The 26,460-nt window shown below is 47.8% G+C and overlaps 1 protein-coding gene and 1 long non-coding RNA gene across 4 annotated transcripts in view; one reads left to right on the top strand and one right to left on the bottom strand.

Annotated features, from left to right (window-relative positions):
- TMCC2 (transmembrane and coiled-coil domain family 2) overlaps window positions 1-26,460 on the top strand; it is a 74,495-nt gene that overhangs the window by 27,690 nt on the left and 20,345 nt on the right. The window contains exons 1-2 of one of the 3 annotated variants that reach the window (XM_042849007.2): window positions 13,510-13,646; window positions 18,191-18,333. The exons of the other annotated variants lie outside the window; for them this stretch is intronic. Coding sequence (XP_042704941.1) covers window positions 18,259-18,333 — 75 coding nt within the window. The 5' untranslated portion in view covers window positions 13,510-13,646; window positions 18,191-18,258. Of the gene's footprint in view, window positions 1-13,509; window positions 13,647-18,190; window positions 18,334-26,460 lie in introns of those variants that run through there. 3 annotated transcript variants of the gene reach the window in all.
- Window positions 1,804-22,999, bottom strand: LOC135982907 (uncharacterized). The gene is made up of 2 exons (XR_010600392.1): window positions 22,873-22,999; window positions 1,804-4,138 (listed from the first exon to the last, which is right to left on the bottom strand). It is a non-coding gene; the product is annotated as an uncharacterized LOC135982907 (long non-coding RNA).

Here is a 26,460-nt window from a genome sequence, read left to right as displayed (position 1 = left end):
ATAGCAGCCCTGGGTTGAGATACTTGGGTAGAACTGTATATGTGAATAGGCTGGGGGCAGAACTAGAGGAAGAAAAGATGGTCAGGATTGGAGTGAATTGGCAGAGCTGTGGGGGGTGGTCCAGGATTCAAAAAGCCGGCTGCTGCTAGGCAGAGGTGAGTTGAGGGTCCCAGAAGAGTAGGAATGGCTGCAGATCTGGACTGAAGTGTGTGGACACTAGAGATGAGGTGGTGGAGAGGCCTGGAATAGCAAGGGGGTGATGGGGATGGTGATACAGGTCTGGATTCAGGTGCATCGGGTAGGTGGCAAGTCTGGGCTGAGGTGCTTTAGGGTTCCGGGCTAGTCCTAGCAAGGATTGCTGTATGCGAGGATGGAGTTCTGGGGATGAGCTAGTAGGGGTGCTGCAGGTCAGGCTCCAGGTGCACTGGCTGAGCGGTGGGGTGGGGTGGGACAGGGCTGGAGTGGCAGGGTGAATGTGCATTAGGCTCAGTGTGAGTCATTTGCACTCTGCCTAGCTCTATGCAGAATGGTCCTTGTCTTACAGCAAGCAACAAAATTTACACAATCCACAATTTCACAACAAGGACTAAAAAAGGTCATTACAACAGATCCTTGGACTCCCATCAGTAACGGCCTGGCAGGGCCCCAAAGAGGAAAAACTAGTTCCCTGGCCCCAATCCTCAGTGTTTTGTTCATTTTCATGGCCCGGATCTCTTTGCTGATGGATGCAGATACAACTTTACCTGCTCAAATGGGAGCTTGCGGTTTCAGGTGACAGCTTCCTGTTCCAAGCTGATAACCAGTCAGCAGCGCAGCAGCCTCCTGGCAACCTGATTTGTACAGTCAGAAGAAAGGGATCCAGGGTAGCAGGACAGATGGATTTCGGCAGGCCTGGCCCATGATTGTTCCTTTGGTGCCTGAAATGAATTTCTCTATATATTATACTGACTCTCTGAGGAATGAAATATGACCTGGACTCTTTCGTTGCCTGATGAGGCAATGGAAACAATACCAACAGGAAACTTTTGTTTGTTTGTTTTGCAGTCGGCATTTGGCTTTTCCTATGTATATATTTGAGCTGCAGCAACAATGAAAGCTCTAGGAACGTGTGCTCAGACACATACACACACATATATACACCGAGTCATACATGACTAGACCTGGACACAGTTACGCACAGACACAAACACACACCCATGCACACAGAGTTGCGCACACAAATTAAAAAACACACAAAGGGACACACACACTCACTCACACTGAGAGACGTAGACACAACCTCACAGACACACACAGGTCATACACACTCCTCCACCGTCTTACAAATACACACAGAGACACTCGCATGATACTCACTAGCCCACGTTCACAAACTCACTCACCCGTCTACACACACTCGCTCAGGCACAGACATGCTCTTAGACGCACACAGACCTGTATACATACACACTCACCTTCAAACAAGTGTAGTGTGTAAATTCGCTCCCTCCTGAAGGCTCCTTTGCAGAGCCCGAGCAGTGGAAGAAGGAACTTACTGGACATGGGAATCTGTTCTGGCCCCCTGTGTTATGTGTTTTGCTTTGCTTTGCTTCTGGTCTTTTTTATGGTCCAGGATTGGCCTTTGCTGCAGCACCCAGCCTCGTTGGCCCCTGTTTGCTTGCCACAAGAGTTTCGTACCAGGGTAATTCAGACTGACATATCAGAACTTGAAAACAAAGCGGGGCTCATGTCAGCTGATAAGGCTGCATAAACGAACACAAAAAAGGCAGATGAATAATTAAAGGCACACGAGACAAAGAAAAATAAGATTAAAGGTGATATTGTGGCAGAGAGGCCTTCTTAGGGCAATGGGAACAATAAGTGTGTTCTAGGAAGACAAGAGCTCTGTAATATTAACTCTCTCACGTTGTATTATTTGTCCATAGCCTTGGGAAAAAATAAAGCCTCCTGTTTGAAATTAATCCAGGGTCTTTTCTTTAGTGGCCCCTTTTGTGCTAGGTGGCAGTTTGTGTACAGGCAGGAAATTGGCTGCTCCTCCCTGGTGTGATGCATGGTGCAATCCGATGTGCTGTTCAGATGGATGGAGTCTGAATGAAAACTGCAGTCGAGACACATGAGTAGTCCAGCGACAGTGAAACGGTTAATAAAACACATATGCATGAACATGTATCTTTACATATACATCCTCACGCCCCCCCATATACATTTAAGCACATTTACATATTCATTGATGCACCCACCCACACAAATACTCACATGCACTTACACATTCGTGCACTTAAAATACTTACGCACACATGCATATACGCACGTGCACTCCCACAGTACAAACCCACAAATTGCAGAGCGGTCAGAATGATCTCAGTACCAACTCCCTGTCACCACTTTGCCAGCCTGGGCTCCTGAATTTGGAGCTCTTCTTTCTTCCTTTGCCCTGTCCTCATTACTGACACATGCTTCTCCAAACAGGCATCTGCCTGCTGGGGTGTAAAGCAAACTCTCCAGAACTTTTGGTCTTCTGGGGGTGCCATTAATAGGGGCAGGTTAGGCTGAGGGGGAATAAACCAGAGCTCTTTGGGGCAAGGACTGTCTTTTTGCTCTGTGTACAGCACAATGGGGTCCTGCTCCATGACTGGAGCACCTTAAGTGTTACTGCAAAACAAATAATAATAAAGGGTGAATATCCGTATTGAAACGGGGGCACATGGAGATGGAGGGTCACGGTCTGACTACAGAGCTTGATTCTTTCCTACCTCTCTTTTGGAGTCAGCATTTATGTCTCTGCAGAGTGGGCATAAAATAGACCCCAGATCCACATGGGAGCATTTGACACCCACTCTGCACAAGGATAAATGCCTGCACAAGGTGCCTGCAGGGGAGAGCTGGGCTCAGTGGTGCTATGCAGGAATGCTGCCCTTTGCTCCTTTGACACCATGGTTCACCCTTAGAGGGAGGGAGGAGAAAGAAGGACAGAACGAGAAAATCTTTAGTATCCACGGAAAAGTACTGGGTGACCTGGGAAAAGGGGATTTCTCCATCACATCAGAGTCCATGACAGACACGGCCATAAATTATCTTCCCCTGTATCTAGCCTCTCTCCCCTCCCTGTTTTCAGTGTTACTCAGAAAGGTGCTTCTTTGCTCTAAAGCCAGGGGGCATCTAGCCGTGCATTTCAGCCGTGTAGATTTCTAACTGTAATTAAGCTGATGGCTGTGGCCTGAGAGAATGCACCGGCTGGTGTCTGGGAGCCAGGAAGATTACTGTAGAGGATGCCTGCCTTGTTGGGTTTCTGCCAAAGAGCGGTCCCTTTGTTAGGGCTATAAATCAGTACAAAGCCAGTAGCCACTCACACTGCAGGAGTCACATGCAGGGGAGAGCCTCTTGATATGATTAAAATGTTTTGCCCTCCCAAAATCAATAGTAAAACCATACATTGCAGGCTAAAAAATCCCCACTTCCTATGGCTAAGAAGCCCCCCCACAATCCTGCTTCTTAAAATAACACAAACAATTCTGCTTTCTGGAGTGAAAACCCCTGATCAAATGTGCTAGGGAGAGTTAAGACAATGAAACCACTTTCCCAGCTTGTATGTAGCACCTTACAGACATTTGGATGAAATTCATTCCTGTGCAGAGAGCCACTTAATAACCACTTGAACTCTGATATGAGGTCTTAAGTGGTACGTCGGCTTTGTGCTTTGCCCTCTGCACATGGGCACATTTCACGCATTCATTCATTAATCATTACAATAGGGCAATATTATTATCCCTGTTTTTACGGACAGGGCAAAGAGACACACAGGACCAACTTGTGCAGTATACTGATACAATTTCGAGCAAGATTGAATTCATAGAGGTTATTGTCTCTGTAGCATTCCCACACTCTGTGTCTTGTAATGCTACTAGTATTGGCTGATGGAAATAGTTCAAGCAGTCGCTCAGTTATTTCTGAGTCACAGGGAGTTTCCACCTCTGCCAGTTTGTTCTGAATTTTTTGTTTTGATTTTCAGTGGCACGTTCTGCGGTTAGGGAAAGTTTGGTGCATTCAAATGCGGTTAAAATCATGTGACTCTGTAAAAATTGTCTTGTCTTACTCAACATATCTGCTTCTTAGTCTCTCTGACTCAGATCCGCTTTCTCTGCTGAAACAAACAAGCTGTGTATTAATATTAGTCTTGTAGTTGCCTGTGCAGTTGCAGGTGAACAAGATACATTCTGTTCTGGCTCATATATCCTCGATAAAATTGGCAGCGAGGTGCCAATTGTCAAATCTTCACTACGAAGAGAGGCAGCGGATAAGGGGTGGAACCAGGACTCAAAATAGTTGGATTCTATTCCCAGCTGTGCCAGTGACATGCTGTGTGCCCACGGGTCAGTCATGTCCACTCTCGGTGCCTCTGTTTCTCCTCCCACTCTTAATCTGCCTTGTCTATTTAGATTGTAAATTCTTTAGGTCGGAGACTGTCTCTCTGCCCTATATGCATTGGTACAGCACATAGCACAATGTGGTGCTGATCTCAGTTGGGGCTTTCAGGCAGTACTGGAGTACAAATAAGAATAATACCAGGGATAATAGAAGAGGCAGAAAGACCCTGGCTGGAATTTCAGATCCTGGCTGCAGTCTGTCTACTGGATGCTCTAAATTACAGTGGGGATTGTGAGTCCACAGCTGGCCCAGGATTGCGGTAGGCAAAGATGACTTTATATGGTAAACTCTTTGGGGGTAGAGACCATCTTTTTGTTCTGTGTTTGTACAGTGCCTAGCACCAGGAGGTCCTAGTGCATGACTGAGGACCCTACACACTACAGTAATACAAATAAAAATAATATTTAATAGTGACTTGAAGCCACCTTTGCCCCACACTCTCCACAGCTGCACTGAGCATGCCTGCTGCAGCTGAGGATCTAACTCTAGTTAATTTCAGACCAAAGAGCGGGCTTTTTCTTTTAGTACAGAAAGGGCATGAAAATGAGGTGAAGGATGGAATGAGTGTGGGGTGTACTCAGAGACATTAGACTAGAGAGAATGCGGGCTGCAGGTGTAACTGGGGGCTGTGACCATACTGCTGGTCCTCTTACTGACGCATTCCAGTGTTCCATGCTGACCTCGTACCATGTACGTTTATGGGATTCGTTAAAATAGTGGCTAGTATTTATTATTATTTCTTGTTGGTGCCGAACAAGTTTCTTGATGGAAACTAAAAGCAGTGGTTAATGCCTTTGTCTCCCGGCTGCTTGACAAACACTAGTTTATGGCATTACTGTAGCAGGTGACCCACCTGTAATTGCTGAGACTGAGGTGACTACCAATTTATGCACATGCCTTTGGCTCTAGTCTTACCTTGCCTTTTCCCCATGCTCTGTGTGTTGGTTTAGTCATATAGGTTCTGATCCAGAAAAGCACCTAAGCACATGTTTAACTTTGAGCACACGTTGTTCCATTGAAGTAAGTCCCTTCACCTGTCAGTTCTTCTGATTCTCCCTGTGCAAAATGGGGGTGATAATACTTATCTGCCTGCCAGGGGCAATTGTACTGCTCATGTGCTTAACTTGAAGCATGTGCTTAAGGGCCAGATTTTTAAAGTTATTCAAGTGCCTAAAGATGCAGATAGGCACCGAATGGGATTTTCCAAAGCTCCAAGCACCCAACTCCCATTGGTTCCCATTGATTCCAGTGGGAGTTAGGCACCTATGTATCCACAAGCTCTTATCTGCATCTCTCTACAATCTGGCCCTAAGTGCTTTGTTTGATCGGGCCTTGTTGTGTATTGTGTAAATCTGCGAACAATCTGGGGCAAAGAGGCCTTTGTGTTACTTGTTGGTATGGTGCCCAATACAATGGGGATTTGGTCCCTGACTGGGGTCCATAGGTGTTACTGCAATAATAATAATAATAATTAGTTTTCCCTGTACCTCCATGGTAGGCAGGTCAGTATTGTTGTCCCTATTTTGCACATGGGGAAACCGAGGCACCAAGGAACGAAGTGACCTGCCACTTCCAAATTCATTCTGCTCCTGAGAAGCTTGTGCAACTCCCAGTGGCACCAACAAGATGAATCCTGCAAGCTATCTGTGTGCTGGGCTCCGATTTGCTTTCTGAATCAGGCCTGGCATGCGTCCACATGGGTAGAGATGGCTGACCCCGACCCTTTCTACCCCAGCTGTGTTGTTAAAAGCAGATTGCAATGCTGACATGCAGCATTAATAAGAATAAACTTTTCACCCAGGCATTTCATATTGAATTTTGAGTTCATTGCATAACAGCTTAAGTATAAGAGCTGTATTAATCTTTTACATAATTGCTCAGCCTTAGCAAGTGTTCTCTGAGCAGCCATTGACATTTTTTTTAATTAGGTCCCTGCAGCCTACTGCCCGCCTTACCAAACTTAATTTAAGGCACTTCTGTTTTAAAGATCTCTCTGCCTATTTCCCTGCAGCCTGCCTCTTTTGACCCAGAACCCCCTCTACTGGTGATAAAATTGTTTGCACTAAGTTATTTTCAGAAATTCCGCAAATTCTACCAAGTCCTGGTCTGGCTGGAAAGAAACAGCTGTCTGGGCTGAGCTGATATTCAGCGGTGTTCTCAAAGGAGCTAGATCTCTGTTACACAAGTGGTAAATAAGCCTCATCCTAGTCCCTGAAGCCAGCAGGAGTGGGATGTGTGCTACCCAGGTGAAGTGGTAGGATGGAATTCTCGTGATTAGGACAAAGAACTGGGATTCAGGCCTCTTGGGTTCTATTTCTGACTCTCATATGCTGTGTGATGTTAGTCAAGTCACTTACCCTCTCTGTGCCTCATTATGCCCCTCTGTAAAACTGGATAATATTTATCTGCATCGGAGGCCAGGTTTATGACACTGATCTTTGTCTCCTAAGAACTGGATTGAGACCATAAAACAGCCTTCAGGTGGCAACAAGTTTTAATCGGCGTTGACATGATCTGCATTCAAAACCAGCAACCCGGAGCTGACAGGCTCATAATGTAATTCATTATCTGACATTTGAGCCTCCAGTCCCTGGTAAATGAATATCTTAAAATTAGAGCAAACCTTTGTTTTCTATTATGAATTCCTGAAATCAGAGATGAAAAGGACCTGAGAGCAGCTTCTCTAGTCCTCCTCCGAGGATGCTCCACCTACTCTACATTTTCTATTATTTTGTGTAGTCTAGAAAAGCAGGCAAGTATTCAGAGTGGGATAATTATGGAATGAGATAGGGAACACTTGCTCTCTGGCTAGATGATTGCAAACAACTCCTGATGTACAGCTCTTTCCCACTGCACTGAGAATTCCAGGGATTCTACATGCTATTGCAAGACAACCCGTGGCATATGCGTTTTTATCTGCCAGTCAGGTCGCGAGAATCTTTATCTGCCACTTTACAATTCAATTCACTGGGTAACGGAGTCCCCCTCCCCTTCCGTGAAGCTCTTTTCTCCTGGAATGCGGACGCATTTGGTATAGTTATGAGCATCTTGTGACTAATTCAGATTTCAAGTGATTGCATTAGACTTCCTTGCGTTTGATGTAGATTTGTTTGACTGGCTGTGGGCGGCTTAAAACTTTAGTTGCTCTGACCAACAGTGGCTGCACATTCTACTTCCTTTTTCTGCTTTGGACCATTGAGGTGGCTTTATGATTTGGACAGATGTCTCATTGGGCCCTAGGTTGAAACTGGACAACTTCTTTTCACTAGTGAGCCAAGCCAGGATCTTAAGTTTGCAGCAGTGGAGGGCTAGAGTGTTTTATCCTCTGTTCCACCCAGCACTTGGCCAACTCTCCTTTGGGCTGCTCAGCCAGCAGGGTGCCTCATTTGCACCCTCTTCCTTTTTAAGGTCCCCATCATTAGAGCGTTTAGCCTCCTAAACAGAGTTAGCTCAGACCGAGCCCCAGATGCTGACACACATAGGATTAGCTGCAGAGGTTCAGTTCATTGGTCTTTGAAATCAGATATCCTGCCTCAGACAGCAGCCCATACCTATGGTTTGAGAGGAAGGTGTAAATCCCCTGTTAATGCGCCTAACCCATTGTGCAGCTCTGCTCGTGGTGAGAGCTTCCTCTATGTCTTTGCAGCACATGTGCAGAGGGGGAGGAGAGAGGCTGGTTAGCAGCAGCACCACCTGCTCCTGTGCTGATGGGGGTGTTTTCTGTGCTGCAAGGTGGGCCATGTTCCCCAGAGCGTGGCATGTCCGGATGAGGCCAGCAGGTGTTGCTGCAGCCCATGGGAAGAACATTGGAGCGCTGCTTCCAAAGGCCGTGGGAGACGCGGATTTACCATCTGCACAGCCGAGCACTTTTCAAAGTGCTGGGTGATGGGAGCAGTGGTGCAGGCACTGTGGCTGGGGGAGGGTGGAGGCAGGCAGGCCATGGCGGCGGGCGCGCTCTGAGGAGCTTTTTCATTATCTCACTAATCTCCCCTTGGTGACCTGCCAGGCCTTCCTGGGAGAGGCCGACAGAAGGGGATTATTATCCTGCTGAGTCGGCTGCTGAGGCCCGCACAGCGCAACCCCATCGGGCTGCGCATCTGGGAGGGAGGGATGGGAAGCATTGGCATTGTGCTCGCGGGTCCTAACCCTCCCTGGTCCTTGCTCAGACCAGATAGTTTGCAGCCATTGTCAGATTAACAGCGGCGCCGATGCAGATTGATGGCATCCTGTGTGGCCGCCGCCTCTGAGTGCAGTTGAAGGAATATTCTTTCTCCGTCCCTACGCCCTCCTCAAGAGGGGCTGCAGGAACAGGGGACCCAAGCCAGATTTGTATGTAGTGTTGCCAGAGAGCCAAGCACAAAGTCACCTGGGATTGCACTACCTGCCTGATGCGACGAGATGGTTCATGACCAGGTGAGTGCCTTCATTTCTGACTATTCCACACACACATACCCCATCCCGAAAAGCAGGATTCCTTCAACACAACTGGATGCTCTCTGTGCCTATCTGTTTGGAAGTACGTTGTCTAGCTAAGGTGCAAGAGGGTGCACGGAATGACCTGCAATGGAGCAGGGAACCAGAGAGCGGGACTCTCAGAGAAAGAAGCTGTTTGTACAGGGGGTGCTGCGGGGGCTTTGTAAGGAGTTAAAAAGCCTTTTGCGGCCAGGTTGCTGATTCAAATCCAGCCCGCGGTGGTTGTTTCTATCCAGTGGCTGTGTGGCAGCACTCAGCCCTGTTCCTAGCAGAGGTATTCCCGCATTTATGGGGTTCGTTAAAATAGTGGCTAGTATTTATTATTATTTCTTGATGGTGCCGAACCAGTTTCTTGATGGAAACTAAAGGCAGTGGTTAATGCCTTTGTCTCCAGGCATGGCAGGAGTCTCATCACATGCTCAGTGCAGGAGACGAATGGCTTGTTGAGGTCAGGAAAGACCTTCCGTAGGGGTGCGGGAGGGGTATGTCTGGCTGCTGTTCCTGATGGAAAGCTGCACAGATCAGAAGCTAACGGTGGGTGAGACTACAGGCTGGAGGGGGCCGAGATGGAGTGGGCTGGTTGCATCTTCTGTTTCAGAGGCACCAGGAAGGAAACAAGACTTGCTGAGTTCTTTACATAGTTATTTGGTGAGAGCAGAAGAGTGGGGACTTCTCATCCTCAATAAAAGACCTATTACTCCTCATTCACTCTTTGCTCCCTGCCCCAACCTGCGGAGTCTACCACGTCCCCACCAGAACTCTCTGGATTCTTCTGCTTTACCATCCTCAAGCCTCCACATCGCAGCCAGTCCCACCATGACTAGATGGGCCATCTTTCCAGCCTGGCGGGGGCTGCTGCTGAGCATTGTGGGAGCTTCTGCCAGCAGGTTCGTGTTCCCGTGTGGCTGTGCCTAAACTTCACTAGTTGTTCCTGTGAAATTTTGTCCTGCAGGGTGAGGAAACTGTCCTCGATCAGCTGCTCACACGACGTTTCTCCCATCATGGGCTGCATCTCGGTCAAATCAGTCTATTCATTTAAAGGGCTCTCAGCATCGTAATAACGGCGGCCTGGATCGTTAAAGGTATTTAGGTGCCTCACTCCTGTTTCGGGGCCTGAGCGCCTGCAGAATCTATGGGATGGAAAATCAGCCTCTTCCAGTTTTGCATCCAGCCTGGAAACAAAGGCATAGTGGGAAGATCAGAGCTGGGCAGATTTGAGCCATGCACCTCTAATATTGACAGGCGTGTTTTCAGTAGAGGGCTCAGAGAATGAGGCGTGTGAGATCCATTTAACAGTCGCATGGGCCCAGGTGCTGGGCTGAAATATTACTCTACAAAAGAAGTTTCAGCAGCAATGGTTGGCCACTCCTTTGGTCATTAGGTGGCATTGTTACTGCATCCCTCCCTGCATCAGGGCTGCTAAGGGGATATACATCAGGCTTCCTAATTCAGTTGTTTTAGCAGAATTTAAAACTAGAGATTCAGATACTGTGGGAAAGTGCGTGTGTGTAGCTGGGCTGTAAACGGTGCAATTCTGGTTTACACCTAGAAGATTCCAGTCTGGATTGAAGGCAGCAACGAATGTGTGAGGACTCATTGTGGTTCCTCGCCTGCCTTACAAAAGCAGAGCAGTTTGATCCAATTGGCATTCCCTGTGAAGGGCTGGAATAGTGGCGGTGGGCGGTGGGGAAGAGGGTGGAGGTCAGAACTGAAATGCAGTGGCAGACATGTGAGGAGGGGGTGGGACTGGAGTAGCGGAATTGCAGATCAGGACTGAGGGGCAGTGACAGAGCACAGAGGGGACCCAGGGCTGGAATAGCATGGGGTGCTGTGGGTAAGGATCAAAGTGCACTGGCAGAGCTGTGTGGATGGGGAACCTAGGACTGGAATATCAGGGAGCATTGCAGGTCAGGATTGAGGCGCATCGGCAGAGCTGTCCCAGGGGTCCATTACTGGAATAGCAGGGGTTGTTTCAGGTCAGGGCTGAGGTGCATCAGCAGAGCTGGGTGGAGGAAGGACTTGCACAGGTGGGTTTCCTTGTTGCCCAGAAAGAAGTGAGGACATTGACACTGGCTTTGTAGAAGTCTGCTCCCCACAAGCCATCTTGGGAGGAGACAGAGTGACAAGAGAAAGAGACAACAAGGAGTCTGGTGGCACCTTAAAGACTAACAGATTTATTTGGGCATAAGCTTTCGTGGGTAAAAACCTCACTTCACTCATTGAAATGCTTTACCCACGAAAGCTTATGCCCAAATAAATCTGTTAGTCTTTAAGGTGCCACCAGACTCCTTGTTGTTTTTGTAGATACAGACTAACACGGCTACCCCCTGATAAGAGAAAGAGAGAGAGGCAGAAAGGAAATGAGAGAGAGGAAATGCAGAGAGGAAAACCCAGAGATAACCAGGGCGATGTCGCTGTCTCTGCTTTTCTCTGAATGCCCGCTCATGCTCTGTGAACACCCCGGGAGCCCCCTGGCTGGGTGCTGGCTGAAAACAGAGCAACCTCAGGAGGGCAACTGAATTTGTCCCTCTCTCTCTAGGGTAAATCTCCCTGCCAACAAATATTGTGGGGGCTAGAGAGAAGAGCCAGGATAAGAGACTCGTTGTGTACTTGGCCTTTAAGCCCATTGGGGAAGGGGCCCTTTTTTGTTAGCTGTGTGTGTAGCACCCAGCACCAGGGGGCCTCGATCCGTAGGTACGGCGTCTAGGTGAGATAATCACGAGGATACATAAATTGTTGTCCTGAGGCAGACTGGTCCGATACAGAACTGCGGTAGCTGGAGTTAGCTGTGCCGAAATATGAAATAAATAATGTGGGGGCCTGTAGAGCCATGGGGCAGAAGCTAGTCTCAGTAGCAGCAGCACTGAATTTTTTGTCAGCGCATTGAAATGCTTCAGTCAGGCTCTTGGCACGACTGCCCTTGGCTCTCTTGACAGGATAAAATTACAGCAACAAATGACAGCACCAGCTGTGGTCTCTTTTCTCCTCCTTCCTCCTCCCTCCCCCACCCAGCAGTGATACCTTCATGCTTTTCAGATACTTCAGTCATGAGACAGGTGGGGGCTAATACTTCAGATCAGCTTCTGAGTAGACAGAGAGATCCATTTCTGAATGTAATGGGTCAGCCTTATCCCGGGTGTAACTACATGGATGCCAATAGGGTGTTGGGGAATTTGACCTGATGAGTTTATACCAAGCTGTTTCAATACAGAAGAGCCCAGAATACGTCACAAACAGATACAGTGACTGTACACAAGGGTGTCGTGAAATGCAATCACCTCTGGGGTGAAATAGGGTGCTGTATTTTGGTTGCAGTAAACAGCAGTCAGGGGGATGAAATTGCGTTCTCTGTTTATACTAACTCACAAAAATAGGAGAGCTCTGTGGCATTCTTAATATTCTCCTCCTGACCCCAGCGTTCCCCGTTATTACTTACATTTGAGGCTACATGAACAGGGCAAGAGTGTAACAAAAGGCAACCATTAGCTTCACAATCATCTTTTCTTCTTCCTCATCAGTCTCCACACCCTCCCACCCAGCTGCTTTCATTGTGCCGATCCCTGCGTAAATGGTATTACCTGCCTGAGGATTCTCAGAGTTTGGGCAGTTTTAGGGGGCCTAAGGATCATGGGTTCCCGTGTGGTTTCCCATGTGGCGGGTCTTGCATATGAAACCTTAAAAATCGAGGTCCTGTGCGTTGTCCACATTAAAGGCTCAGTGACAATAAGTGCCACAAAACACGAAGAATTGAGAATAGAGCCCAGGTGTCCCGATTCCCATTCCCTCTCTAATTTAAATGGAATATCCAGATGCCCTGTTCTTCACACGTTTTCTGTAGCCTTCCGTTTCATCCTCTTCTGCTTCTTTGGGAGTCCATAGCAGTGTTTGTTCAGGTGCACGGCTCCTTCTCAAAATTGCTGCCTTTGGTCGCTTCAGCATGCTGTCTGCTGAATTCTACCCAATCCTTTGTCATTATGGGACTATGTTTGCTCCTACTCCATTGAGCCCAGAAATTCTGGAAAAACCAGAGTTATGTCTCTGCTTTTAGGGCCTCATTAAAAGCCCACTGAACTCGATGGGAGAGTTTAATCGGATCAGGCCCTTTAACACAGGGATTGTGTTCTGGAGAGACCTCCTTGGAAGAATTTTTCCCTAGATATTAGGTCACAACCTTTGCTCCAGTTCGTAGTTGGTCTTATATGGAAAACTCCAGACTGGTCCCGGTAGCATTGAGGACTGGCCATTTCTCAGCCTTGAAAGTCCTGAGAAGTCTTCAGTGCAGATAGCTCAGCCGTCTGCAGTGCAGCCTAGGGCGGGGAGTTCAGGAAAGTCAGTCAAAGTTCATCATTTCTGACAAGGCGCGCTCTTGTTGGCTGTGACGGACCGGGCACAGCAGTGGCTCCTTCCTCAGCGCCAGCTGGCATCTGATGGAATTAGGTTTCAAGGCGGGGGAGCCTTCCCCCTTTTAAGGATCAGGTTACGTAGAACTTGTCAGAATTAACAACTGTCCAGTGAAAGATTATGCTCCAGAGCTGGAGAGAGCCAGAGGGGTTTGCACGTCAGGCAGTGACTCTTCTGAGTCAGACCAAACGCTGAGCAAATTCAGGAGGGGAAGAATTTAAAGCCGAGAAGATGGTGAAAGGAGACTTCATTTCCAGGAGGCAATTTTGTGTCTGAAGAATGAGCAGAACTACCCCAGTGCTTTGAGCTGTCGGACAGGGGATGCCAGGAATCCCAGCACCCTTGGAGTATCCTTTGCCTATTGCTTGTAGCTTGGAATGAGATGGGAGCAGAGAGGAAGCCAGCTGGCTTAGACTGAAACATGTTCAATGTTGGATGGACCCGCTAGCACAGAGGAGCCTCGTTAATTCACCCTAACTGTTGGCAAACCGAAAGTGGATTGTGTGTTTTATGAAGTAAGGTGTCAGCTAGCAAGTGTGATTTTAAATATATGTATATTTTCAGGATGCTGAATCCTATGATGTTGCATTGCTGATTGAGTCTGACAAATGTGGTTTAATTTTAAGGGCCAGATCCTCACTAGAGCTATTACACCACCTAAGGATCTGGCCCTCAATTATTGATAGTGTAATAATAAATGTTCTTTTGTTAAGGAATGGGGTCCAGTTGTTTCCCGGTGTAATTCCTTAGAAGCCAGTGGAGTTACTCCATGGTTGAATTTGGGCCGTGAAGTCATAGAACCATGAGAACTCACTGCTGCGCTCCTAGCTGTTAAATCTGTACTCAGCAGTGGGATGAGACCACCGCTTTTGTAAGGAGAACGATCAGGCTGGTGGGTTAGCAAAGAACTAAGTAGCAAGGGTTCATTGTAGTGATTTGCCTGTGTTTTAGGAATAAACCATAGCAGCAACTGGATAGGTTGACACAGCCTGGGACACTAATAGCTGAACAGATTGTCAAAGCACATTTTAAAATTGTAAAGAAAATAGAAAGTCAGTCTCCCTCTTGGTCGCATCAGAGTTTGCTTGGTGATGATAGTGAAATCAGCACTGAGCGCCTACCTTCAGTATTTTTGCTAGGAGAAAGGATGGTTGTAGGTATAGGATCCAGGCCAATGTAGGAAGGAGCCTAACGTTAAGCTCTTATGCCTATATTTTGCACTAAATAAGCACCCTGTGTTTCAGCAGGGCAAAGCATGCACAAATTGCACTGAAGTCAATAGGCTGAGGTGCTCAGCACCTTGTAACGATCAATAATAATAGCACTGTGGATCGCAAAGCACTTTACAAAGGTTCAGTAGCATTGTCCCCACTGATGGCGAAACTGAGGCACGGAGAAGGGAAATGACTTGTCCAAGGTCACCTAGCAGGCCAGAGGTTGAACTGGGAATAGAGCTCAGGTCTCCTGAGGCCCAGTCTTGTGCTCTATCCCCTAGGCAACACTGCCTCCCAAATCTGACCTACTTCACATAGGTACCTATGGACTTGGCTTCTAACTGTGGCTCAGGCTTCATGTGGGATTTTGGGTCAGTGTGCCTCAATTTTCCCACCTGTAAAATGGGGATAACTGTGAGGCTTAATTCCTTACCCAAGTAGGTGGTGCTCAAGGGAGGCAAAGGGTAAGTCACCCCAGGACCTTCGGAAAATGTTAGTGGTTTAAAAGTCACAGAGAAAGGGGCTAAGAGTCAAACCATTCTTGAGAAAAGAAAACAGTGTAAAATGATGTAATCTGGCCCCTGCCTCATGTCCCCTCCCAGCCCCGGACTCGTGTCCCCACCCCCTTAGCTGGAGAATGTAAATTGATTGCAGCAGCAGTGTTAGCCAGACCTGGGGAATTCCTGCTACATGCCTTTCTCGTGATTTCATAACAGCTGCAGATCTCAGGGATATTTTATGCTGAGGTTCGTAGAACAAATCCACCCCAGCAATACCTCGCAGATATTTAATAATAATGAACAGGGCCGGCTCCAGGCACCAGCTTGGCAAGCAGGTGCTTGGGGCGGCTACTCCGGAGAGGGGCGGCACGTCCAGCTGTTCGGCGGCAATTCGGCGGACGGTCCCTCACTCCTGCTCAGAGCGAAGGACCTTCCGCCGAATTGCTGCCGCAGATCGCGATTGCGATCGCGGCTTTTTTTTTTTTTGGCTGCTTGGGGCGGCCAAAACCCTGGAGCCGGCCCTGATAATGAATAATACCAATGTTGCAGGGAAATCAAAGCAAGCAGGGCAAGTGAATGCATTATAGATACAACATCCTCAGCATGGATTGTTCTTTGGATGTGCTCTTTGAGTGCTTCCTCGACCCTGGGAAAGGAGAGATCAGTTCATCGTGTCTGCTTGTTTCATGATTCTTTTCTGAAGTTACCGGTGCCTGTTCTCCCCTCAGTTCAAGAGTGCAGCGTCCATTAATTTGAAAGGAGTGTACAGAGACTGATCTAGCCATTTATGAGCGGGAGCGCAGTCTAGTGAGTAGAGCAGGAGATGGGCAGGCCACACCACTGGGTTTTATTCCCTTTAGAAGGGAAATGTGGTAGAGCAGGGGCTGGAAGACAGAATGCCGCCATTTTTATTCCAGGGTCTGTCACTGGCTCCCTTGTAACTCTGGATAAGTCAGATAGGGACGCATATTGTCAAGAATGGTTTATAATTTCTGGGTGCCCAACTTGAAACAACTTGGGCTTGGTTTTCAGAGGCGTTGAGGGCCTGCCAGTCCAGTGGAAGTCAATGGGAGCTGTAGGCCATTTCTTAAAACGAGGCCCAAAGTTGTTTTAAGTAGGGCACCAAGAAAATTGAGGCATCAGAAGCCACTTGTAACCTAGACTTTCTACACCTCCATTTCCCCATCTGTAAACTGATAAGCTCCTTCTGGGGTATTGTGGAACTTCATTCATTCATGCTGGTAAGGTGCTTTGAGATCTTTGGATGAAAGGTGCTAGAAGAGGTCAAAATTAATTCACAAGAAGAGGCTAGATACTGCTCCTAGATATTCTCATTTAATTAATTCTGAAGGGGATGTAGCTACAGAACCAATGCACCATGTAGTGAAGAGACTTGGTGTTGCAAAGCTTCGTTTGACCTATGGCTGTTGTTTGCTGTTCCAGTTAATGCTACAAGAGACTATGCAGATTCCTTTGAAGAGTGCAATCGATATAGATTTGCATCGTATGCCCACTGTACAGATAGCAGTATACACCAACTCATGTAGAAGGTGACCCTCCCAAAGCTGACTTGGCAAGATTTTTGGTGGTGGACAACAGTACATTCAGAAACTCCCAGGGCCACGTTGTTCTCTCCTCTACATCTGTTGCAATCCAGTTCAGCCAGTGAGGTTTTGTGGCTGAGAGCAGAATTTGGCTCTCAGCACCCAAGGCAGAATGAACAAACAAGGGTATTCCTGTACAGCGACTAGGTCGCCATTAGACTCCTCACCCCCGTTACATTCACAGCCTGTGTCTGTCCAGTTTCGTCCTACTTCGTGGCCCTGTCTACACTAGGAAAATGTTTTACAAATCCTCCTCTGTTGCTAACGCCAACTCGTCTCCGGTGCTATTAGCAGCACTGGGAGTCCTGGAGTAGCTGGGCTTTGGGCTGCCATGTCATTTAACACTACTCAGAGCAGGCCTAATTGCCCTGATGCTTTAAACACCACCAGCCCTAAGGCTGCCAATGTTTTCTCTGGTGGAGCTGACCAAATAGTAACAACTGGGGGACATTTTCCAGGCATTCCCCTAGTGTCAGCAGGGCCTTAAATAACATCACCCTGAGGCCCACCCAGGAAGTAGCAAATCCCACACTTAAGGGATCATCTTTGACTCGTCTCTGCAAAAATGTAGTCCCAGTTTACCACAGCTGACCCATCTGGCTGAGTCAAGTATAAGCCGACCCCTCATACCCACCCTCTCCATTTGAACACTTATTTCTCAGTCAGTCAAATCCTGAGGCCTTTATTGGGGCAAACCTTCCCTCAGAGTCAATGGGAGTTTGCCCAAATACAAAGGATGAAGTCAATCCTGCCGAGATTTGAAGCTGTGAATTTTTTCCCATTTTTTTAAAAGGGGAATGATAACACTTCATTATTACTAGTGTCCCTGGACACCAATCAAGATTGGGAGTCCATTGTGCCAGGGGCTGCACCTACATGTAGTAGGAGACAGTCCATGCTCTGGAGAGCTTGTAATTTAAATGGACATCATGTGGGAGAAGTGAAGCATTTATCTCCATTTTACATATGGGGAACTGAGGCACAGGGTAGATTAAGTGACTTGCCCAAAGTCACACAGGGAGGCTGTGGCAGAGGAGGGAATTGACCGCCCATAGCTTGCTTTTTAGCCCATTTCCTTAGCCACAAGACCATCCTTCCTCTAAGGCTGCGTGGCTCGATTAATCGCTCTTTGTAAAAGACCATACAAGAGAGAACTCTTACTTTGCTGCCTGTAGATATCTATTACTGCTAGCTCCGTGTGGTGGAAGGGTTATCCCATATCATCTCTGGTAGCTGTACTGTTAAATATCACTAGATTTTTTTGTTTATTTCTTAAGCTGCGTCTCGCGGGAAAAGGGCAACCTGATCAAACAAGCTTGACAGTGATATTTTGTTCTCAGAACGCAGTTGGAAAAGCTAATGTGAGACGGATGGAGCGTTCCCTCCAGCACCCAGCCTCCGGGTTCCCTCTGTTCTCACTGGCACCTGCCTGTGCTAGTTGTTCTTGGCTGCTGATACAGAAGCTTCAGTTCCCCACAGAGCGGCCTCTGCACACATGGCTCTCTTTTATTGTAGATATACCTAGTCCCCCACCACCGCTCACCCTTCTAATCCTTAACTTCAGCCATGACAGAGGGAGAAGAATTTGCCAGCACAAGGATCACCGGCCAGACGCTTTGCAGAAGCCACTGGAGCGTCCTCATGCCGGAAATGCACCCTTCCGACTCCTGTCCTGGGAAAAGGATATTGCTATTAAACTCCCTAGTGGGAGTCTTTGTAAGTACATTCCTCTCCTTCCTACTTCTGTGCTTGGACAAGGAAAAGATTTCCAGGGTTGAGGACCAGCCTGGAACCTGTGCGTGTTAAGTAGGCTCTCAGGTCTGTAAGGAGCCCAGCTGCAGCATTTTAAGGCCCAGGCTGGGAGATGATTTGTAATGCTTTGAGCACTAGGGCTGACAGGTCTATAGAGGGCTGGGGTCAGTGAGGAATAGGAGTGGGTCAACTTGCAGATCTCTGCATATATCAGTATTGTGGCCTTAGTGAACCCATACGTTTAAGGACACAGCTTTCTCACCTTTATGGGGGGAGTATTTGGCTTTTACCCTGCTGCAGAGCTTTGCCATGGTTTGACTTTTGAAATGGCGTGCATTGATTTGGAAGCTGCTCTGATCTCATCGAGTACCTCAGGTGTTTCCGCTAGGCCCTGCCACCGCATTTGGGCAGCTTGGAGGACAGGCTTCTGGCAGTGTGGCTGAGTGCTCTTGGAAGTGCTGGGTGCGTATGGCTTGTATTGCTAGGTGACCCTTTCCTTATTGTGGATGCTTGGGGCCAGGGTTCAAAAGAGCTCAGGTCAGATTGTCCAGAGCTCAGCGCCCAGTGTGCACCACGCTTCTGAAAATCCAGCCACTTCTTTAGGTGCCTAAATGAGATCTGAACTCTTTGGAAAAATCTGCCTCATATTAGCAGGGCCTGAAATACATATGTAGCTCTTGCAGTGGTTTATGTCTGCTAGCAAGAGGCCAGGGCTAAAGATGAGGGGGGAGCGTACCAGCAAGGCCAACAGCCAACACCCTAGTGAAAAAAATCCACTTTCCCCATCCTACCTCCTGGGATCCCCACCAAGGCGCTGTCCCTGTGGGGCCAAGTAAGAACCAACTCGATAAGGCCTTTTGAGATGGCAGTGTGACACTGGTTAGAGCAGAGGCTGGCTACTCAGTTCTATTCCTAGCCCTGATGTTGGTGCGCTAGGTAAGCTCTGTGCCACCTGAGGGTAGTAATTGTTACCCACATCATAGGGTGACCATGAGGCTAAGTGAATGGATGTGTGAAAAGTGCAGTCAGTCCCCTTGATGGCAGACACCGCAAAACATTGGCACTAGTGCGTCCTCTAAGTCCTGCTAACCCTGGAGGAGTTAAAACGTTAAGAGGAAACATTTGTGCACGTTCCATCCTATCAGGCCAGGAGGCCCACTAACCTCCTTTGTGCTGGGGATGTCAAAACAGGTGATCTCCTGTGACTAGACCTGCCCCTGAACTTGAACATATAAAGCTGCTTTCCAGGTTCCCTCAGACGCAGGCTAAGTGTAGGATGTGATCCTGAGCTCTGGGGCTTTTATCAGTGTTGCTCGAACATCCTGAGGGAAGGTCTGTGCAGCTCAGTCTTTCCTAAACTGACCCAGAAGAGCCTGGCAGGTGACATGGGATTTGCATGTGTTCTGTGGGACTGGCTCGCAGGCTAAGGAGGCTCTCAATAGCATCAGAATTAACAGCAGGGCCATGAACGGAGAATCTCAGCTCTGAATTGCGGTTGTAATCACCATCCCATAAAAGCAGGGATGAGTGCATCCCCTACTGGCTGTCGTGCATTTGCTCCAGTGAGTGAGAGCAGACTTGAATCCAGGGTTTCCCCAGAAAGCTTAAAAAAGAAGGGGAAGTTCAGCATGGGGCAAGAAGGGGATATTCAATGCATGTTTCCAGTGCTGGGGGATTTTTCCTGGCCTGCTGGGAATTGGATATGGTGGGGGGATTTGGGTAATCTCTTCTTTTCTATCAGGAGCAGCAAACCCAACAGTGGAATTAAAAATCAAAAAGTTTAAAAAGAAGAACAGGAGTACTTGTGGCACCTTAGAGACTAACAAATTTATTAGAGCATAAGCTTTCGTGGACTACAGCCCACTTCTTCGGATGCATATAAGAAGAAGTGGGCTGTAGTCCACGAAAGCTTATGCTCTAATAAATTTGTTAGTCTCTAAGGTGCCACAAGTACTCCTGTTCTTCTTTTTGCGGATACAGACTAACACGGCTGTTACTCTGAAAAAGTTTAAAGACTCTGTTAACCTGGGCTTTTGAATTACTGAGGTGCTGGAATTCCAGCAGAGGGTTTCCAGACCGTGTCAAGCAGGTTAACAACTGTGCTCTCTATCACTCAAAAAGCTGCGTACCCAGGGACATATGTACACTGCTACCTTGATATAATGCGACCCGATATAACACGAATTTGGATATAATGCGGTAAAGCAGTGCTCCGGGTGGGCAGGGCTGCGCACTCCAGTAGACCAAAGCAAGTTCAATATAACATGGTTTCACCTATAACGTGGTAAGATTTTTTTGGCTTCCGAGGACAGCGTTATATCGAGGTAGAGGTGTATTTGGATACCTGTGGGTTTTGCTTTTCATGTGTGATATAGCCAAACCTCACCTACTTTTGTCGTTTGAAAACCAGATCTGAATTTTGCATCTCTACCCCTTCTCTTATTTTTATGAGCTCTACTGATTCACGTGGTTTATTTTGTCAGCCTTTTCCCTGCTTTTAAGCCACACACCAGAAAAGGAGAGGATTGAACTGTCTTTTAAAAATGTGTCATGATGGAGCTGGAAAGCCCAGTGTAACTAGGCTGCAGAATTCCCCCCATGCTGGGGAAATCCCTGTGTGGCACAGAGCTGGCATAGCTAGCCCCTGCATCAGCCACCTCCTGGCCCCCGCTTCCCAGGCTGGGACATGGTTAGAGGAAAGAGGGCAGGGCCAGAGTGACAGCTTCAGTCTAGAGGTCCCCAGCTGGAATGTTTTGTGTCACTGTCACTGGGTCTGAGATTCTTTACTCACATCAGTTCCTGGTGCCAGCATGGGTCATTTTCCTCAGAGCAAGGTTTGGCCATGGAACCTGGCAGGGAATGTCGCCTAGTTGTTAGAGCAGTTTATGGTGTTTCAAGGCTACAGGATTTTGTTTCCATCTCTGCCAGAGGCCCAGTGTGGGCAAGTCATTTCACCTCTCTGTGCGTCAGTTTCATCAGAGGGGTGTGAGTCTTAATGATCACGTGCTTTGAGATCCTGAGATGAAAGGCGCTGTGAGTATACCGTATTACATGAACTGCCGTTAACCATCTTAGTGGTTAACGGGACTCTACTTTTGACAAGCAGACGCAAACCAGATGTGCATAGGGATGAGTTCTTCCCTGGTTTACACCCTTGCCCAACTTTGTGAGGTAGCAGGAGTGGTACTGAGGGATAAATATGGACCCAAGTGTTCTGATCTGCCAGTAAAGTGGTGACCTCGGACTACTGGGGGTATTGCTGAGGTCAGATTCTCTTTTATACAGAGAGCAGGTTGGAGATGTTATTTTTTTGTGACTTTGTTTCCCTCTTTCTGTGAGCAGTTTGGATCCCACCTTCTTTGCAGGGCCACCTTTTGCAAGGATTAACTATCTAAGGATGCTTCACTCCCTTTCAAGATATGCAGAGTAGGCTGTTGAGGACCTGATGCCCCCAGAAGGTCAGAGCTGCACGCAGGCACTTATAAGAAACAGTTCTGCCAGTTGGAGACTGGCCGGTTGCAGCCAGTTGATGGTCTCTATGCAGCCTGACAACAGGCCTGCTGCTTTTGTGGCTAGTTCCTCCTTTCACACTGGTTAGCTTATCTGCAAATTGCAGGCGTTCCTTCTATTAAATAATGCAGGCGGCCAGTGCATGGACCTGTCCTCAGACCTGCCAGTGGGTGTATGCTTCTTAAAAGGGAAATGTTCCCTCTTAGTTTGTAAGAGGGCAGCCTCCATCTGGGGTGCCCGTCAGTAGCAGTTGTGACAGAAAGACAACTTGACAAAGGGTCCCCTGTTCTTTGCAGGCAACTGTCACTTCAGACCTGAGAAACTCATTACACCAAACACATGTCTTGCAGGATATTTATCCCAAAAGAGTAACATGTAAGGTATCTACCGAAAGCTCATAACTTGTCAACATGGCCACGGCACCACATGAATGCCTGCTTCAGTTTCCCCTTTCTATAGCCCAGGCCAAGGAAAATTGCCTTTCTTAGCAAATTCAACTGCTTTCGTACATGTAAATTGCCACAGTCTGCAGATCCCTCATAGTAAAAACAGGTCCTCCCCAAGCCCTAAAGTGAAACAAGGTGACAATACAGCAGCTTTTCAATCCCATTCAAGGGTCACCATGCCAGGGTCACTCACCCGAGAGTCATTAGCCACTCTGACCCTTGTTCCAGGGCCCCACTCTCCCTACCATCTACCTGAGAGCTCCAAGACCCGCTTCTCGCCCACAAGTCTTCTCCTGTAGCCCCAAGTCAGGTCTCCCTCAAGAGGGCTCCCTGCAGTGTTTCACTCCCAAGGCTTCCTAGCCTGTGAGTTTTACCCCTGTTTCTGGGGACCTCCCTCCAGAGTCAACCCCTTGCTGCTGCCTGGCTCTCACCGACCACCCTGGTTCTTCACATCTTCCTAAGGGCCCCTACATACGCCTTCCTGCAACTGGGCAGAGTTCCCCAGAGCTTCCACACATTTCCTCAGCACCCATCACCAGTAGCTCACAGTTATGGCTCTCCTGGTTTCCTGCAGCTCTTTTCCTTGAGTAACTCTGCTGCTCCTTCCGTCTCTCCTCCGTTTTCAGACAGGTCACACCGTGCCTTTCCTGTCTCCTTCCCCTTCTCTGACCCACATACCTGGGAAGCAGCTAGTGAGTCACAGGAGTTCTGAACACCACTCCCTCTTAAAGGGGCCAGCCACTTTTTAACATGTGTGTTTTTTTTTTAATAGAATATAAGAGTTTCTGCTGTGCAGGGTTGGTGGTGGCAGAATTTGGGGAGCCCACAGTCCCAGCACATGGAGGCATGGGGATTTGGGGTCAGGGCATTTGTGGGGTGATAGATATGAGTCTTGAGTGCTGTCAGTACAGAGGATGGTTTTATGCTGCCCGCACTAGCAGGTAAAGCAGGTCAAGGTCCATTTCGTAGTGTAGACGGGGCCAAAGGGAGCAGCGACAATGCTGGTTAGAACTTGGCCTAATGTCTTCCATTCTCTGGGTGATCAGAGATGGAATAACAACACACAGCACTGCTCAAAAGTGGGTCACAGTATCATTATCACCATTTCACAGATGGGGAAACTGAGACACAGGAAGGAGAGTGATGTATCCAAGGGCATTCAACCAGCTGACCCTAAAGCTGGGAACAGAACATAGATCTCCTAAGTGAGTCTGCTACTGTACCCACTGGACCACCTTGCCTTCTAGAGCACTGGGTTTTTTAACCCATTCTGGTGTAAACGGGGGAAGGTGTGTTTAATCTAGAATAGGCAAGCCCCAGTGACAGCTAAATATTTTATCCTGCACTTTTCTTTCCATTTAGCCGATCCCCTCCTAAGTAACTCCCTTCCCACCAAAAGTGTCACTAAAAGGCCATGTCTCGCCATAACATTGTTCAGCGTGCTTGTGTTTTATACCCTTTCCTGCGCCTCAGGGCTCTCTTGTCTGTTTAGATTGTAAGCAATTTGGGGCAGGAACTCCGTGTTTGTACAGCGCCTAGCAGAATGGGACCCCATTCTTGGTTGGCCCTTGGGCACTCGCAGAATAAACATGATTCATAATAAGTATTCAATAGAGTTGCCACCTTGGCTGCCGTTTTCTGCCCCTGGGGCAGCAAGACAAAGATTCATGCTGAGCGGTTGCAGCATCATGATGTTCTAGTGCAAATAAGCTGTGTAGGAATCTACTTGGCTTCCCCATTCAGCACATATCTGGGACAAGATCGGCTCATCGTTTTGGACCGTGCAATTAAATGCATTGAAAAGAACATCTTGGAAGCTGTTGTCTCTAGTAGCTTTGGGGGGGGGGGATTAATGGAGAACTGGAAATGAACCTTTGCCTTTGTAGCTTGCATGAGAAGAGTGTGTAAATTCTTCTGATATACTGTACTCCGTTGATCTGGATTGTTGGACAACCCAAAGCTTGGGCGCGTTTGGCTGTAGTGGTTTGGTTTGCCTCACTATGAAGAGCTGGGTTTAGGTTCCAAACTCCCTTAAAGTTTGGGGACGTTCAAACCTAAACCTAGATTTTCAAAAGTGGCTAGTGATTGTCAGTGCACCAACCTGGGACACCTTAAAAGGGCCCAATTTTCAGACCGTTCTGAGCACCCGTCCTCTGAAGTTCCGGTGTCTCAAATTGGTCACCCAAAAATGGAGGCAGCCACAATCATTAGACACGTTTCCATGATGACATGGTGCATGGTGTTTACTTTGGGCCCCATCTCTAACTACAGTGAAGCTGGTCTCCTTCGGGACACATCTACATTTGGAGTGGGGCATGTGAATCCCAGCTCGAGGAGACACTTGTGCTACCTCTCGTGCATAGATAGACAGGGTGATTCACTAAGCAGGGAACACCCAAGCATCACAGCATCTCACACTTTCCCTTATCTAAAAAAACAAAATCCAGCCTGAGAAAAACAAACCCAACAACAACAAAATGACTTATCAGAAAAATACCCCTACCCAGCCACTTGTGTCAGGATTAGTTAATAGCTTTGCTGCTCCGTGCATTGGGAAAGAACTGGGGCTCGCTTGCTGAAGAAATGCCAAAATGTTCACTCAGCAAAGCACAAACACAGCGATTGCAGAGACTGGCTCAGGTGCCCACAAGCTACGCCTGTCACAGGAGAATATGGCAATTTATAGAAACAAACACATTCCTCTTCCTAGATTGGTAGAGGCGTTTTCTCCCTCGTTTCATCCCTTATTTGGCTGCATCTTGTCCTCATTTACAATTTAAAAAAGAAATGAAATGAGACATCAGAAGAGTGAGATGGCGCTGGATCAGCTTTGGATCTCAGGTCTGCTGGAGCAAATCTGGAGGAAGTCCCATGAAATTCAGTGGAGTCACACCAGTGTCAGAGTGAGGGTATGTTTACACTGCCAGCTGCCAGCTCAAGGAAACGTGGTTGCGCTAGCTCAGTACAAGCTCGAGCGCCAAAAATAGAAGATAGCCATGGTGGCGCGAGCGGTGGGGTGGGCCAACCACCTTGAGGAAGTACCCGTTTGAGACCATAGGCACGTAATAGTAATACCTGCTGTGTTAAGTGCTCAGGTAGTACGGTAATAGGTGCAGTACAAGCACCTAGATACACAGGTAGTTAGTTAGATTCTATGTCTCTCTAAGTGTCTAGCTAATATAATGTTTGGGATTTTAAACAGCATTGATAGAGTAGATGTACTGATTCAGCAGTCCTTAGTCGGGCAAAACAGCCTGGCTCCAATCCTGCAGTCCCTACTCATTCAAAACTCCCAGGGAATTCAGTGGGAGCTTTGAGTGCATTGGAATGGTGGAACAGAGCCCTAGTTGTTCAGTTCTAATTGGAGTCAATCTAATTAGACTGACTAGCTAAATCGCTCAGGGCTGTGAAAAATTTTGCATCCTGGGCGATATAGTTAGGTTGACCTATCCCCCTCCATAGGCACGGCGAGGTTGACAGAAGAATTCTGTTGACCTAGCTACCGCCTCTCGAAGAGATGGATTAGCTACAGCCACGGAAAAACCCCTCCCGTCGACACGGGAAGCACCTATACTATAGCACGGCAGTGTAGGAGCTGTGCTGCTGTAGCGGCTGTAGTTTAGACATACCCCTAGTTCCCTCCCTCTCTTCTAAACTTCGCAGGTAATTGGATGGGCATGTTCCCCCAGCCGACATTGCTCAGCATGGCAGGGAGAGCTGTCGGCACCATGTATCAGGTTTGCACTGGCACATCACATTCCAGTTCAGCTTGTCTAAGGCAAAGCAGCAGAAAAGCCCATGTGGACTAACCTTTGGGTTCCTGTATCCTTCGTGAGATGGAGGTAGGTCTTGGCAATTGTTGATCTTACGGTAATGTCGAGGGAAAGATCATTCTAAAACAGACATGGATTTGCAGGGGCAGTCAGTAGTTATATTTCTAATGCTCGTTGAAGAACTGAGAAAGGCTTCCATGAATAAATAAAATCGACTGGCATGTTTGATTTCAGGGCATCTATGACTGTGTGGGAAGCTCTGATTTCAGCTCCCCAGATTAAATAAAAGAAATATTCTCAAGCTAGTGAACTGGAGGAGGAATCTGTTACTATCTAATTTGTTAACTTTTCTTCACAGTCCG

This window comes from Chrysemys picta, chromosome 4 (assembly GCF_011386835.1).
Source record: "Chrysemys picta bellii isolate R12L10 chromosome 4, ASM1138683v2, whole genome shotgun sequence".
Classification (NCBI taxonomy): Eukaryota; Metazoa; Chordata; order Testudines; family Emydidae; genus Chrysemys; species Chrysemys picta.
The sequence above is the reverse complement of the archived record's forward strand: the minus strand, read 5'-3'. Positions and strand labels throughout refer to the sequence as shown.